Below are 14,858 nucleotides of genomic sequence, written 5' to 3'. Positions count from 1 at the left end.
TGCATCTCGACAAATTGACCATTGCATTTCCACTCATTCTACATGTTCACCGAGCCTCTTTGTGGAAGTCATCGCAAATCTACAGCTGCGTAAATGTGATGTTCATCCTTGTGTTGTACTCTAATGCGAGCTGTGCAGTGTGGCCTTGCTACTACGGAGGTAACCTCAGATCTCATATAGATCGTCGGGCCATCCCCCCGGCAGCCCTCTCCGGAGCTGACGCGCCTCCTTCTGTCCGTCCACCGAGTCGATGTCCATGGGAGTCGCTGGCCGACCGTCTTCCGGGCTCGTTGCTGATGAATTACTAAGTCGATTCTGCGCTGCGCTTGCCAGACTCTGTCGGAGGAGAAAGACCTGCTCGTTGGCCGGAAACCTGTCGTATAGTGCCCCGAGGGTTTCATAGGCCATGAAACTTGATATTTCACCCTGCTCCAAGTCGGCCTGGATCCGCTGAAGCGTGTGGGCGAGCTCAGCACGCCTGTCAACAGCCGTGATGTCGTGCTCATCAGCAGCATCACCCAAGGATGCTCGAGTAAGACGCGTGAGATACTCATGCACGCCTAGATCAGCCTCCGCTGCGACTTCCATGGCTTGTACGGATGAAGCGTTATGAGACTCCGTCGAGCTTCTGGCAGACTGCATCCCTGCAGCATATGCATCTTCAGGTCTATCTGAAGAGGCGTCTTCCGCACCACCCTTTTCCATGTTCCCAACCAAAGATACGTTGTCGTTCTCTTGTTGTTCAGCGCTGTTGTTCGGTCCATCACCGTCTTCATCACCGTTGTTGCTAGCATCGACTTCAGGGTCGCTATCGGCACTTTCCTCATCGTCGTCGTCATCATCGATCTGGCCCTGTCCGTCACCCTCCGTGGGATCCGTATTAACAGAGATGCCGTGAGCCTCGAAGAGATGGATCTGGAGGTTGATCAAGAAGATGTCGCGTTCTTCGCGTGGAAGTCTGTCGAAGACCTCGCGAACGGGTGGCCCGACATGCTGCAAGATTCTTTGCTCTGCATCGAAATCGAGCCCATTCTCGACCCCGTTCCCGCCGTCTTCGTCGTCCGGAGCATCATCTTCGTTGTCCGACTCACCATCATCTTCATGATCGACCCTGAATTGCTCGTGGCGTGTGCGCTCCGCTCGGTTGAGGCCTGTGATCCGGTGAAACCCATCCTGATTATAACCATCCTCATCATAGACCGCAGGTCCATAGTGGGGGCAGCCGTGCATGCCTTGCCATTCCATACCACAGATATAGCAAAACTGTGTACCGCACTCACAGCTGTCTGCAGTCAGTTTACGTATACAACTAGGTAGGGCTTAACAAACGTGACATGGTTACAGGCCTCCGCTAGTTCCACTGTGGAAGCACAGGTCGGACACTCCTGGAAGCCCTTCTCTGTAGCTGTCTGTTTAAACTTCTTATAGTCATCGTTCTGCTCGCAGATGTGGCTCCCAACACCATCTACCAGCGTCTTGCATGCCGTGCATGTCAGCTTACCGCACGTATCTTGATGGCAAACGGCGTAACTAGTATTGGTGGATGGGTCTTTCACATGTGTGGCAGGGCCGAGAAACTCTGAGCAAGCTGGGTTGGCGCAGTAGACGCGATACCTGTGCTTGTTAGCAGAGACGTGAAGCGATGCCTTATGACATACTTAGCTAGCACAGAATACTCCCCCTGCGCTTTCTTCTGGTAGGCCCATGATACTTCGAATGGCACATGAGCCTCATACTCGTCGAGCAGGAAAAGCTGGCCGCAGCACTTGGGAGGATACAGGCTCTCGTTCTCGGCTGCGCGCTGAAAGAAACTGCTCACATCGTCTGTACAGACCCAGTGGCGCTGACATGGGGCTTGGAGAAGCTGGTCTCCGCTGGCCTCATCGCCGCCGCAGATTATGCAAGTCTTCGTCATGTCGGTGTGGAAGGAGATGGTGTGACCAGATGGCAAGGATGTGGAACATCCGCTCGTCGATGTGTCTTTGCGACAGGTGAGTTTGATTTGGCGTTAACGGTGAGAAATAGTGAGGCGACAAGGGACGAGTGAGGATATGTCTCAGGGCAGCATGTAGCTAGTCAAAAGTGGTTCCTTCACTCCAGGGTCGCGGCTTTCCAGGGACACTATTGAGGGGCTGTGTAGAGCAACCACTCACAGTTGTCAGATCTTAATCTGAGGTTTTATAAGTGTGCAGAATCTTTGGCGGTTGTGTCATGAGAATAAGGGGATGATTGCGAACCAAACAACGTAAGACTAGCAATGTCCTCAAGTGCTGGTTCGCGAGGTACACACAAGGACTCCAAACGGACGAATAAAGTGAAGGAAAGATTTGTGTGAATAATAAAGAGATACAACGAGTGTCTTGATGTCTTGTGAGGCTGTCTGTGCACGTAGGCAACCACGCCAGTAGGCAGTGATCGTCTGAGCTATTGTGGAATTGTTAACGGCAGCCTGAGACTTGGAGGTAAGCACCACCAGACTGATGTTTCCATACACAACACAGATTCCGTCCGCGATGATGCGCACGTGGCTGGTGTAGACACGAAACCTAAGAAGGAGCGACCAGATGTCCCATCATCAAACTGATTAGCATCAACACCTTGTGATATATCGACGTAAGTAATGGGAATTAACAACAAAATAAATCTTAGTAATGCAATTGGGTATAATGAACATAGCGATACAGCCTTCAAGCACCAATGCGCCCGCCAACCCAGAACCCACCCAACCACATCGCCCCCCAGACAGGCTGTGCAAAAGCCCTCAGTACGGCAGGCCCTGGACACGTCCCCGTCAGTCCCCATCCAACTCCGAACGCCGCGGCACCAGCCACGAACGTCAGGTCCACGTCCTTGATTGTCTTTGTAGGGAGCTCGAACTTGTCCGCGAAAGCTGGTGGTTCGGCGAAGCCCTTGCGCTGGATGGTGATGAGGTTGGGAAGTACGCCGAAGAGTATTACAAGAGCGAGAGATGGATCCCATGCGTTCATGACGGGGAAGGAGAGGAAAGATGTCACTTTGGCGGGGTTGGCCATGCCGGAGACGTGGAGGCCAAGCGCGAAGAGAAGGCCGCTGAAGAATTGTGTTGTTGTGCGGGCGGCTACCTGCGAATTCGATGACGTCTTTGTGTTTGCTGTAGATTTAGACGCTGCTTTGCTGATGAGAGTCGGTATGATTCGGGCGGCTAGGATTGCGCTGCTAGCGAGCAGTGTAAGAGATATGGCAGTGGCCGCTGACGGAAGGACAGGCGTATAGCACGGTACGTTGCCGGGGCATGCGTTGGTGTAGAGGCTGGGATGTACCATGTGGTGTGTAATCAATGCCACGGTAAAGAAGGTTGCAGTAGCTACTGCAGAACGTCCACTGAGTCGTGGAAGACCACAAAGCATGTGTCCAGATGTGCAACCATTTGACGCCTGTACCAAGTTAATCCTCGGCATTCCATTTCTTTGGAAGAAATCACGCACCTTCGTTCCCCAGCCTATCAAAGCCGCAACACTTGTTGTAAACACAACAGTTTGTATCGTCACCGGCATCGAAGGAAACCTCGTAGCCAAGTCCGGCACCAGAGAACTGAGCAGCGGGGCGCTCACTGCCATGCCTGTAAAGAGAGCCACAACCTCGACGGTCGGCGCGTCGACCATCCGTCTCAGCAAACCCGAAAGGCCCAATACATTGCCGTTTTGATAGAGAAGATTGCTGGTGGCTTGGTGCAATAGCGCGGCGCCAATCGTAGTCTCAAAAGGAGTAAACATATGGGCTACCTCGATGCTCTCAGATAGTAGTATTAGACAAAGGAGCAAAGGAGCAGGGTGACAGGTAAAAGAAATATCACAATGCCGGATAGCGTGCCGGACTTGACGACAAGGAGCTTTTCACACAGCGCACTCGCCTGTAGTGACTCTACTAAACCAAGGAGCCATCTCTTACACTCCTCGCCGGACCCTGTCGGGCGTCTCTTCGCCAATCGCGGTACTCTCTTCATCTCCTAGTCGGCGAACTTGGACAGGATGTGCAGTTTCAAGCGGACCAAAACTCCCGCAGAGCATCGGAACAGTTAGTGCGACTATCATGTGCCCCTTATCCAGCCTAGCATCTGCCCTGGACATGCTTCGCGCGTGGTGGCGTCCTTAAGCGGCAGGTCGGGGACGCTGCTGAGGGGCGTTGCACGCGAGACCCGCAAGGCTGATGACTGGCGTTGTGCTATCGCCGTTGTGCAATGCTTTGCGCAGCGTTTCATGTGAACAATCGCGTGATTGTGGAGCACTTCGCACAGGTCTGCGGAGGACATTTCATCTTCACCTCGCCGAATGTGCAGAACGGCGACGTTGCTGGCCAGGGTCCCAGCACTTGCGCTACGAGTAGGCAATAATTGTGGGGGTCGGCGAATCGATGGACAGCGCTCCGGAGATTATGTGTCGGTAGCTTTGAAGACCTGGAGCTTGGTTCAGGTGATCGGCGGATCGGCTTCCTCCGGATGCCGAATTTGATACATGCCGAAATATACTACACGCTCAAGACCCAACGTTCGAAACCCAACGCGAAAACTCCAGGTAGAGCTGCACATCTCTTAATATCCTATGGGCTGTCCTCTTGATAACCCTCAGACTCGCTCACCAGCTGCAATTTCGGCTTTATTGGCCTGACTCGCTTCCATTCACGTCGCCGACATCTCTAGATCGACGTAGTAAAGCTTCGGCGATGCAAGGCGTGAATACGGCGTGCAGCTCCGCAAGGTTGTCAATCTCTTCAACTGACGCCGGGGAAAAGCAAACGCCGTGCAACGGCCGCTCACTCGCGTGGCAGGTTACACAGGACCCAGTTCGGCGAGCTCATGCATGAAAACTCGAACCATGTGTCAGATCTGGGGTGCCTCCGTGTAGGTGCATCGGCGTGTCAACAAAGGAACGCCACACATTTCTAAAAGTGTAATCTGAGCTCAAAACGCCATCCTGTTTGATTCGTCGGCCGTAATACTCGTACATCGTGAAAGAAGTGCTCTGGATATCATTCCGTATATGCATACCCCCATTACCCAAACGCCGAAGGCCAGCTCCATACCGTAGCGGCTGATTGTATTCCAGAAGAACTCCACCATCTTTTGACTATCACGGTAAGCCGTCTAGTCACTTCTCAGCATACTCTCCACGAGGTCGCCAAGAGGACCCCAGAAGTCTTTGCTACCGTTCGCCAGTCCGTGCTCATCGATGAACAGCACGTAGTGCTTGAAGCTTGTGTTTAGATGGGGTTCCAGACCAAGCTCGATAATGACGGGGTAGTGGTGACAATAGATGTGCGCGTAGACACGGTAGAGGCGCTTGAACATGTTGCGGATAAGCGAAGGGAATGTCTTCGGAAATGGCACGCCGATGCGGCTTGGGAACATCTGCTCATTATCGACGTTGGACTGCACCCATGCCATCAAGTGCTCAATGTACTCGGGCGCAGGCATCTTGGTTGGCCGCTTGTAGTTCTCGCTATCTTGCCAGAGGTACTCAAACCTGAATACGTTAGAAATTGACCGAACGGATGTACTGTGACCTACTCGTCTGTAGCCTTCATCTCGGGGCAGCTCTGTGGCGAGCAAAACTCGGTGATAGACCCGTAGAGCAGGTTGATCTGGTTGTAGAAGTCGACAACTGCGATTGCTGTCAGCCACGTCTCTAGATGCGTACACCATTCTTACTGTTGACGGCTAGCCATTCATCCTTGTCTTCGCCCTCGGGTAGCTTGACAGCCTTCCTCAGACTGCCACTACCGAGTGTCGCCTCCGCATATTGCTTTAGCTGCCAGCTGCTTGTACCTCGATTCGACTTTTGTGGCTTGAATGGTGCACGAGTGCGCGGGTTACTAAAGAGAGAAGAAAGTAAGTTAGGGTTCGCAGAATAATCATTGTGCGGCGGGTAGGGGAGTGGCCTGGCCGTGGGTTCCATCTTATTGCAGTCGTTCGGAGGATAGTGTCGCTGTTCGGAGTCCAGAACTATCTCACAAGCAGACTTGTTACAGGCAGGCGCGTTGTTACCACCAGGAACAAGGCTGTATGAATGTTCGGCGGGCGGGCGCAAGGGGCTTTCCGGGCGGATTGGCTGTCTGGCACGCTGCTTTGGTGCCGGCCGGCCTCGCGCATTCGGCGTGTTGTCTTCGGCCAGCGCTTTTGTGAGGGCATTGCCAGACGGTGGCAGCCGGAGTGCTTCCCCTAGCCGCTGTAACGGACTCTTGTACGTCTCTCTGGGGACCGCGAGGCTCGTGAGCATGTCCTTCTCGTCATATGGACCTAGGCCTTGTATCCATATCCCTCCAGGGACACTTCGTTCCTCGTAATCGTATAAACTCATCCGGAGATTCATGCAGCTCTGGCTCTGGACAAACGTGGATACAGGGGAAATGGGTTTAGGTTTCGCGGGGAACTGAATACTAGATGGAGAGGAGACGAACATTGTGGTTATGAAGCCTGACATGGCTCTTGCGCTTGTATCGTGAGGTATATAGGTCGAAGGTGTCGTGTGCCGTCTGCCATTACATTCCAGTGGTTAGCTAGGAGACAATGAGGGGTAGAGTCGCAAGAATGCGCGCACTCACAGTTTACGATCAGAGTAGGCTCAAGCGCGCCCAAGAAGCGAGGATTCAGGGTGGTTGACAACAAAAGAAAGGACAAAGAGAGCGGCGTGTTGTTGTGTACCAGAGTGACGCTGGTCCGGCTTGTTTTGGTGTTTGGACCCTAATCTCTATCGCAACTGCCAGACACTCGGGCCAATGACGCAGGCACGTGGAGGCCTATTGCGGCCAAAACATAGGTATCGTGCTACATGTTCGATATTGCACAGTGCACAAGAGGAAATAGTGAGAAAGTCTGTGGGTATTCGAAACCTCTATCCTAGGATCTTAGGGATATACAAAGTGCTGCTATTTACAACTGGTGCAGCTTCACAAAACAACGCCATGCCCGCAATTAGCGCAATCATTTGCTGAAGTACTCGTCTTGCTCGAAGTAGTCCTGGCGCTCCTTGTGGTCGTTGGACTTGGCCTTGGACCCTTGCCTGCGTCTCGGTCGCTCGTCTGTGCCATCTACGCATGTTTCGAACTCGTCTGGTTCGTAGTCTTGCACGCCGGTCCTGACACGCTCGAGCTTACCGCTGACATAATGGTTAAACCTGTCCTGAATCTCTTTCTTGGCTTTGATGGCGTCCTCGTCGAGGTAACCGACTGAATTCTTCCGCCTAGCCGGGCTGGCCGGGTCCTCTTCATCGCCGTTGATACTAGTCTCGTAGTCGCTGCGGAACCCAATGCTACGGGTCGTCGAAGACCTGCGGAGGGTAGATGGCTTCTTTGGTCGACGAGGTCCACTGCTAAGTACATCATCGAAATAGTGCGCCGCAGCAGCAGTCGGTGTGCGTGGGGTTTGTGGGAGTCGACATGTCATGCTGTGAATTGTTAGCCATTTTCCGAGTCTAGAAAAAAATGAACTTACCCAGTATCGTGGATCATCTTCGCGATCAAGCCGGTCCAGCCACACTGATGACTCGCTCCCAAGCCCCGTCCACTGTCGCCGTCGAAGAACTCATGGAACCACATGTAGTCCTTCCAGTTCGGGTCATAATCTAGCATCTGATTGCCATCGTTGATGGCCCTTCTACCGTCATCGCCACGTGCAAACAAATGCTGAAGACGATGCTGAATTTCCTCGGCAACATGGCCAAGATGCATGAAATCGCCAGAGCCCACAGGGCATTCAACCTTCAGGTTGCTGCCGTAGTACAGGTGGAATCGCTGGCAAGATTCGATCAAGAGGAAGTTGACTGCCAGCCAGATAGGTCCACGCCAATTGCTGTTGCCACCGAAAAGGCCACTGTCGGAGTCGCCAGAGAGGTAGCTGACTTGGTAGCGTTGACCATTGACATCCATGGAATACGGGTGATCCTTGTGGTATTTTGACAGCGATCGAATACCGTGATCAGCGAAAAACTCATCTTCATCAAGCATGCGCTGCATGATGCGCTTGAGGCGGTCCTCGCTTACAAGGGATAAGAGCATGCGATCTCCCTGACCACGCTTCTTTATCGACGCGATGTTGCGCTGAGCGGTCTCCGGGCGGTTGTGAATGAACCACTCCACTCGCTTCTTGAAGTTGGGCAGCCTGTTGATGACTTCCGGCTCCAAGGTCAGGGTGGCGTAAAGAGGGATAAGACCAACAAGAGAGCGGACAGGCATCTGCTGGCTCCAGGGGCCTCCCCAAGAAATCGCGTCGTAGTAGAATCCATCCTCTTCGTTCCACAAAGGCTTTGACTCACCGCCTGTGCGGTACTGCATGGCGTCGCTGATCATGATGAAGTGCTCAAAGAACTTCGATGCCATGTCTTCGTAGATACGACGACGCTTGGCAAGTTCCAGACAGATATTCAGCATGTTCAGACAGTAGAAACCCATCCAGCCAGTGCTGTCGGCTTGCTCCAGAACACCACCAGTCGGCAGGGGATCGGATCGGTTGAAAATGCCAATGTTGTCCAGTCCTAGGAAACCGCCCTCGAAGATATTCTTGCCGTCAGCATCTTTGCGGTTGACCCACCATGTGAAGTTGAGCAGCAGCTTCTGGAAGACACGCTCGAGACAGTCAAAGTCCTCACGACCATACATCTTGCGTTCAATCTTGAATGTTCGGAAAAGCGCCCAAGCGTGCACGGGAGGGTTGACGTCGCCAAAGTTCCATTCGTAGGCCGGCAGCTGGCCGTTGGGATGCATGTACCATTCACGGGTGAACAGGTCCAATTGCTTCTTCGCGAAGTCGGGATCGATCATGGCGAGTGGAATGCAGTGGAACGCACTATCCCATGCAGCAAAGAAGGGGTATTCCCACGAGTCCGGCATCGAGAGGATGTCGTCCAGATACATGTGTTTCCATTCCTTGTTTCGAATCGCCTTTCGATCTGGAGGTGGCGGAGGCATATTGGGGTCGCCGTTCGCCCATTGGTCCCAGACAAAGTGGTAGTACTGCTTACACCACATCATACCAGAGAAGGCCTGGCGCTGGATGTTGCGCAGATCATCGGCCATAGGCAAAGGGCTGATGCGGTAGTAGAACTCATCAGCTTCAGCGCGTCGCTGCTCCATGATGTCGTCGAAAAGCTCCTCGTCGAGGAAGCCGTCATTCCTCATAGATAACCTGAAACGCACGACAGCGCACTCGCCAGAGGGAACGCCCTCTTCCTCGTCGAAGGCGTACCAGGCGGCACACTTGGTACCAGTGTTGTCGGGGTTCACAGCGTCAAGGTTCTCGTTCACAATTCGCTCGTGAATGCCGTCCTTGACATACTTTGTCTTGTTCTCAACCTTCCACAGCTTCTTGTAGTTGGTATCATTGTCGGTAAAAAGTAGCTCAGGCTGCACGTCGTCGCCACTTGATCCGACACCAGGGGAAGGTGAGAGCTGAAAGAAACGATCTCCGAGCTTGTGGTGGGTCGTCTGAGCGGTTGCTGGGCCAACCTTCTGTATCGACGGCTTCTTGCTAATGTCTTCGTGTCCCCAAGCCCAGGTGTTCCTGAAGAAGACATGAGGTATAATGTGGAGTGGTGCGGCGTCTGGACCGCGGTTGTATGCGGTGACTCGGAACAACAGCTCATCAGGGTTGTCTGCCTCCTTTGCGGTCTCGATGAAGATGTCGAAGTATCGGTCGTCATCAAAGATGCCGGAGTCGACGATGTTGTACTCGTTCTCGAGCCTGTTGCGCTTCGCGTTCTCTTTGATGAGGTCTTCGTACGGGAACTTGCGTTGGGGCAGCTTGTAGAGGTACTTCATGTACGAGTGCTGGAATCCGGTTAGCTATGCAACACATTGGAGGGAAGTGCCGTACTGTTGGTGTGTTGTCCAGGTGGAAATGAGCCTCCTTGAGCGACTCGCCGTGGTTACCCTGAGGGTTCGAGAGACCGAATAGGCGCTCCTTCAGGAATTCGCTATTAGAGTCAGCATTTTGCGGTAGCGATTGCCAGGCTTGACATACTCCTCTCCGTTCCAGAAAGCAAAGGTGATGTTCTGTAAGCCGTGTGAATCAGAAACACCAGCAATACCGTCCTCACCCCAGCGAAAAGCACGGGATCGTGCCATATCGTGCGTGAAATCTTGGAACAGTCAGTGAGAGATAATGGTGCTGTAGTCGAGGATACATACGGCTCCAAGCGTCTCCATCGTGCCTGTAGTGAATTATTAGTATCTCGACGCATCAGCAGCATCCGGAGTGCTTACGAGTAGTCTTCACGGACTAAAAATCGTTAGCAAATGTCGAGCACAATGTTGTTCAGATGAAGACTGACCTGTAGCCCACTGCCTTTCGGCAACATAGGGCCCCCATCGCTTCCAGTAAGCAGTGCGCTCACGGTCCTCCTTGAGGCGCTTCTCCTCCTCACAGAGGTACTGCTGATTCTCGATGAGAACCATAGTGAATATATGCCTGGGTGGTGTGTAAAGGCTACGAAGTTAACGGGCAATGAATGATGTGTGCGGCTCGGCGCGATAGGCGGTGTCGATGTGGGTACGCAGGGAATCGGACAATCGATTATGCAGCCAGGCAAGATAATAGAAACACAAATAATAGGACAATGCGAGCCAAGGATGGTGTGGGTGGTGTAGAGAGTGCTCTCGCTGCTCGAGACAGAGTTTTGGAGGGAGGCAAGTCAACAACACGAGCAAGAGAATTCGGCAATGGCGCGGAGGTCTGCTTCTTGCCGCACATCGAACGGATGCAGGAACTCGCGAACGGAGTTTCTACCATCGTCATTGGCCCGTGCTGTGCGGGTCGCTGTTATCAACCATGCTGCAGCTGGGCAAGCGCTGTCTTCAGCTGCAGAATCCAGGCCTAGAGAAGAGCCTCAATTGCAGGCATCACGACTCGCAACGGCTTTTGTCGCAGCTTTGCGGTGCCTCTCTGCGAATCTCTGTGCTGCTATCAGTGTCGGGTCGTTTTGCTGAATTGTTGAGCGCGCTTGTCGCGAAAAGAACCATGACGTTCTGGCCAAACGCAGTAGCGTTTCCGAGTCCCACCCACGGCAAGCTTTGATGGGGTGTGGAGATTCATGGAGGTGAGACAGCGCATCCTTGCACAAGGATTACGGAGGAAGTGGGGATAAATCTGGATAGCATCTTCGATGTCTGCCATAGCATCCACCTCAATTGCACAAAATCGCATAGGCGCCGTTGAGGGCTCCAGCACTGCATACGTGCTGCAAGATCACTCGTCAACGGCTTTCGACCATTCTTTGCTTCTAGCTTGTCACATGCGAATGGATACGGACCGCGCACGAGATGAAACAGCAAGGTATGCTGACATCGGCTTTCTGACGGCTGACCAAAACCTCGATCTCAATTGTGTTTTGCCGTAACGTCGCGAACTCCTGCTTAATGTCTTGTTGATTCAAGGAACAAATTGAAGTTTCGATGCGGTGTGAGGCTTGATTCTCATTATCTAATTACGACCAGGCCAGCCTACAACTTGGAGCCCACACTCCTGAGAGGTTCTCAGTAGGTGCACCCGAAGCAATGGCGACCACTTACAAGTGCTTATGGAAGAAGTCCAAGACCATCTTGTAGCCACGTTCGTACTCCTTCTTGACCTTGTCCTGCGATAGATCTCCACGAGCGGCCATCCAGCCGTGTACCTGGTCCGGGAACCACTCGACGATGTTCGGGACTTTGATACCCTTCTGCCATGCCTCGACATCTTCCTTCGGCTCCTTGAAGCACAATTAGTATTGTTTCTAGGGCAATTGGAGACGGCAAACTTACTTCGCCAGATGGTAGCATGATGTAAGGGATCGTGATTCCCGGCGCATCGTCCTTGGCTACCATAGCCGGATGGCATGCTGCAGCGACCTTGAATTTTGAGTTCTCCTGCGAGGAAAGATTGACAATCTTTCCACCCCAGCAGAAGCCAATGATGGCCCACTTCTCAATGCCCTTACTCTTGCTGAGCTCATCAACAATCTTGGGGATCCGCGGCAGTGTCTTCGGAGGCGCAGCCTTTGTCTGAAAGAACTCGCCCAGCTTCGCCTCCTTATCCTTGTTGTCCGGAGGGTACCAGGAGATGTCTGCCGCATTGCCCTCAAAGAAGTCAGGCATGAAGACTTGGTATTGCTGCTCCTTGTCTGTGTAGGCGAGAATGTCGGCACCCTGGAGTGTCTGGGGAAAGAAGCCGAAGATATCATAGACTATCAAGATTCCAGTCTTTGCATCTTTGGAGCCAGTAGCATCTGAAGGGAGCTTCAACAGGCGTGCGTGGGGATAACTTTGGCAAGGAACCTACAAGTCTTCAATCCATCGGCCTGGATCCAATCACCCTTCTCTTTGTAGGTGCCGCTGGTAACGGCGGGTGTATTGCAGCAGGCCTGCGACTGCGTACTTTCTGTTGACATTTTGCTGTTCGTGTTGATCGGTGTGAGATAGCTGGAGGGGAGCCTCTGTATGCAATCGATATACGCGTAAGCTTCAGACTACTGCTCGAGAAGCTGTGTTGCAGATTGGAGCACGAGAGACTGAGGCAACTGCACGTTGTACTTTATTGTAGGGAGGTATTTGTCAAGGTACACTGTACAATTGGCGGAGCTACCCCGCCAATGATGTCACGAGATTTGTAGCTTCAAGCGTCAGCGGCAAATGTGCGGATGACTACATGCGTGTATATTTAGTTCCCTACAATCATCATCGTGACAGATGCGTTAAATCCGAGGTAAGTGTTACAAAGCTGGACAGGCACGAGGGTGGCAAGATTGAACATGAGCTTCGAGAATTGGTCGGCAGGGCCCAAGATTCCCCAGGATCATTACGATCCATGTCAGTACTAGTCTACGTCTAAGCGTCTAAGTTGAGCCTCTCTAGCAGACTGTCAATCTTACCCAGCAAGATCTGGTAGTTCTGAGCGTCCTGCAAGAACTCATCACCAACAGGCTCGCCGTCTAATGTTCGAATAGTTCCAGCAGCAACCTGACCGTAGTTTTCAGTTTCCAGCGATAGTTCATCCATGGCAAGCCCAAGATCCTTTTCTGCAAGTTCGAGTGCTGCTTCCTTATCCATCATTTCGTCAAGCCCAGTATCTTCGAATCGAAGCCTAAATCGCTCTGAAAGGTAGTATCGGATGTCGTCAATCAATTCGACGGTATCCGTTTCCTGGCGCGCCTTGACCCTGTTGGCGGACTCTCGGACGATCTGGGCGAATTCAGGTTCGTCGATGTAGAACTCGAGTCGGTAAGCGATATATCGCGCTGCGAACTCTTCCAAGCGTTGCACTTTAGTCTCCCAACCTGCCTGGAGGACCTCATAGATGTCAACCACCTCATCCGCATCAGTCTCGCCACGAGGATTGTCAGACTCAACCGCTGATGTAGAGCCATTTCCCAACGCTGAGATGATGATTGCAGCTCGCTGCTTCAGCTTGTCAATGAAAAGCATATCCGCAGCAAAGAGCACGTCGATAGCGATGTCAAGGCCGAAATCAGAGCGCTCGGTATACATGAAGGTCAAAATTGTCTCCAGGACTGCAGGTGAGCAATCAACGGTAACGATTTGGAGATGTGGTGTTTCTTGTGCTTCCTTGAACTCCGAGCTGAACATAGTCAAGAAGTACTCTGATCGTAACAGCATCGCGCGGTGTGCAGGGTATACGGTCGACTTTCGAGGCTTGCGCTGCCGTGACGGGGATCTTGATTGCCTAGGGCCAACGGGGAGCCCGTTGAGTGGTCCATTGGTAGTCCTCGTAGCAAAAGTCCTGCCTCCGTTCTGCTCAGGCTCCGACTCTTCATCGTCATCTGCGCGCAGCAAGATGTCAGCGAAGATAGAATTGTCGCGATCCCACTTGATATTATCCACCTTCTCGGTATCAATGACCCTTTTATGTTTTACGATGTTTTTCTGGAACCATTCGTCGAGCTGATTTCGTCCCCTTGCTAGTTCGTCGGCCCTTCGCTGCCGTAACTGCCTTCGATCTTCGATTTCGGTGATATCCTCGAAAAGTCTCTCGATTTCCAGTTGTTTTCCAATCTTGTCAATGCCATTGAGAACCACAAGCTCTTGTTCTTCGCTCAAGCCCATCAGAGCACGTCGGATGGAAACCTCCTGAAAGTATAGATACTGCAGCGCCAGACCGAGTGACTCTGCAGGGATCTTATCCGGCAGCTTCCATGACGGCGTTGACGGCGCTGCTGCCAGCTTCTTCGCAAAGTAAGGCGATCTTGCGGCGAGTAGGAATTTGTGCAGATGGAAAGTCTGGTCAAACGCAGTGATGGTGATGTCCGTAGTTTTCGGCGATGGACGCGTGAGGAGCGAGGTGATATGCGCTGCAAGCGGCTGCAGGGGGTTCGTTGACTTTTGGTAGTCGTAAGACAGCAGCAGGTTGCGGATTCGGTCGTTGAGTGCATTATACAGGCATCGCTCGCCCTGGAACGTGTCTCGCTCGCAAAGCGCACCGTTCTCAAGAAGCAGGCGGATGACTTCGTAGTGGCCGCACAGGCTCGCCTTCGAATGTCAGAGCAGTGCGGGGCTGCATGGTGTTCGCAGGCTTACAAGAATCAGCGGCGTGTAGTCGTAGCTGTCGCGAGCGTTGATGTTCACACGCTTCGAGATCATCTCCTGGCAGACCTTCTCGTCGCCCCGCCGGCACGCCTCGCAGAACAAACGGAAATCCTCGCTCAGGTCCAACGGATTCTCCTCCTTCAGCTGCCCTGCCGAGATGGCCTGCGCCTCGGTTGCGAGGGCTGCCTCGAGCTCGTGCTTCTTCTTGACGTCCATAGCGGCGATTGCGAGTGTTGCCCGCAACGCACAAATGCTCGTCACATCTTTTGATGGTGGCGTCACAGCCTCGGTGATAAGGCGGCGAAGTGGACCCC

At 52.9% G+C, this 14,858-nt stretch overlaps 6 protein-coding genes across 6 annotated transcripts; all 6 read right to left on the bottom strand.

Moving 5' to 3' along the window:
- Positions 1 to 714: 714 nt before the first annotated feature.
- C7974DRAFT_364688 (uncharacterized protein) lies at positions 715 to 2,167 on the bottom strand (the record flags this gene model as incomplete). The annotated part of the gene is made up of 3 exons (XM_046139805.1): positions 1,659 to 2,167; positions 1,330 to 1,614; positions 715 to 1,282 (listed from the first exon to the last, which is right to left on the bottom strand). Coding segments are annotated over exons 1-3 (1,110 nt in total), but the record flags the coding sequence as incomplete, so codon positions are not given.
- A 492-nt stretch (positions 2,168 to 2,659) lies between these two features.
- On the bottom strand, positions 2,660 to 3,909 carry C7974DRAFT_34476 (YeeE/YedE family integral membrane protein-like protein). The gene is made up of 2 exons (XM_046139344.1): positions 3,465 to 3,909; positions 2,660 to 3,413 (listed from the first exon to the last, which is right to left on the bottom strand). The coding sequence occupies exons 1-2, from the start codon at positions 3,750 to 3,752 to the stop codon at positions 2,688 to 2,690; spliced, it is 1,014 nt and encodes a 337-aa protein (XP_045993956.1). The 5' UTR covers positions 3,753 to 3,909; the 3' UTR covers positions 2,660 to 2,687.
- Positions 3,910 to 4,703: 794 nt separating this feature from the next.
- Positions 4,704 to 6,707, bottom strand: C7974DRAFT_34512 (Mob1/phocein). Its single transcript, XM_046139346.1, has 4 exons — positions 6,577 to 6,707; positions 5,684 to 6,507; positions 5,543 to 5,636; positions 4,704 to 5,498 (listed from the first exon to the last, which is right to left on the bottom strand). The coding sequence occupies exons 2-4, from the start codon at positions 6,453 to 6,455 to the stop codon at positions 5,120 to 5,122; spliced, it is 1,245 nt and encodes a 414-aa protein (XP_045993955.1). The 5' UTR covers positions 6,456 to 6,507; positions 6,577 to 6,707; the 3' UTR covers positions 4,704 to 5,119.
- Positions 6,708 to 6,838: 131 nt separating this feature from the next.
- C7974DRAFT_400601 (Six-hairpin glycosidase-like protein) lies at positions 6,839 to 10,709 on the bottom strand. Its single transcript, XM_046142523.1, has 7 exons — positions 10,299 to 10,709; positions 10,231 to 10,246; positions 10,156 to 10,178; positions 9,989 to 10,106; positions 9,842 to 9,941; positions 7,466 to 9,795; positions 6,839 to 7,418 (listed from the first exon to the last, which is right to left on the bottom strand). Exons 1-7 carry the CDS (start codon positions 10,420 to 10,422, stop codon positions 6,956 to 6,958), a joined length of 3,174 nt encoding a protein of 1,057 aa, XP_045993954.1. The 5' UTR covers positions 10,423 to 10,709; the 3' UTR covers positions 6,839 to 6,955.
- Positions 10,710 to 11,447: 738 nt separating this feature from the next.
- On the bottom strand, positions 11,448 to 12,731 carry C7974DRAFT_34417 (Alpha/Beta hydrolase protein). The gene is made up of 3 exons (XM_046139332.1): positions 12,284 to 12,731; positions 11,767 to 12,230; positions 11,448 to 11,714 (listed from the first exon to the last, which is right to left on the bottom strand). Exons 1-3 carry the CDS (start codon positions 12,390 to 12,392, stop codon positions 11,532 to 11,534), a joined length of 756 nt encoding a protein of 251 aa, XP_045993953.1. The 5' UTR covers positions 12,393 to 12,731; the 3' UTR covers positions 11,448 to 11,531.
- On the bottom strand, positions 12,611 to 14,839 carry C7974DRAFT_34420 (uncharacterized protein). The gene is made up of 2 exons (XM_046139333.1): positions 14,536 to 14,839; positions 12,611 to 14,487 (listed from the first exon to the last, which is right to left on the bottom strand). The coding sequence occupies exons 1-2, from the start codon at positions 14,758 to 14,760 to the stop codon at positions 12,829 to 12,831; spliced, it is 1,884 nt and encodes a 627-aa protein (XP_045993952.1). The 5' UTR covers positions 14,761 to 14,839; the 3' UTR covers positions 12,611 to 12,828.
- Positions 14,840 to 14,858: the final 19 nt, after the last annotated feature.

This window comes from Boeremia exigua (assembly GCF_020726555.1).
Source record: "Boeremia exigua strain MPI-SDFR-AT-0100 chromosome Unknown C7974scaffold_10, whole genome shotgun sequence".
Classification (NCBI taxonomy): Eukaryota; Fungi; Ascomycota; class Dothideomycetes; order Pleosporales; family Didymellaceae; genus Boeremia; species Boeremia exigua.
The sequence above is the reverse complement of the archived record's forward strand: the minus strand, read 5'-3'. Positions and strand labels throughout refer to the sequence as shown.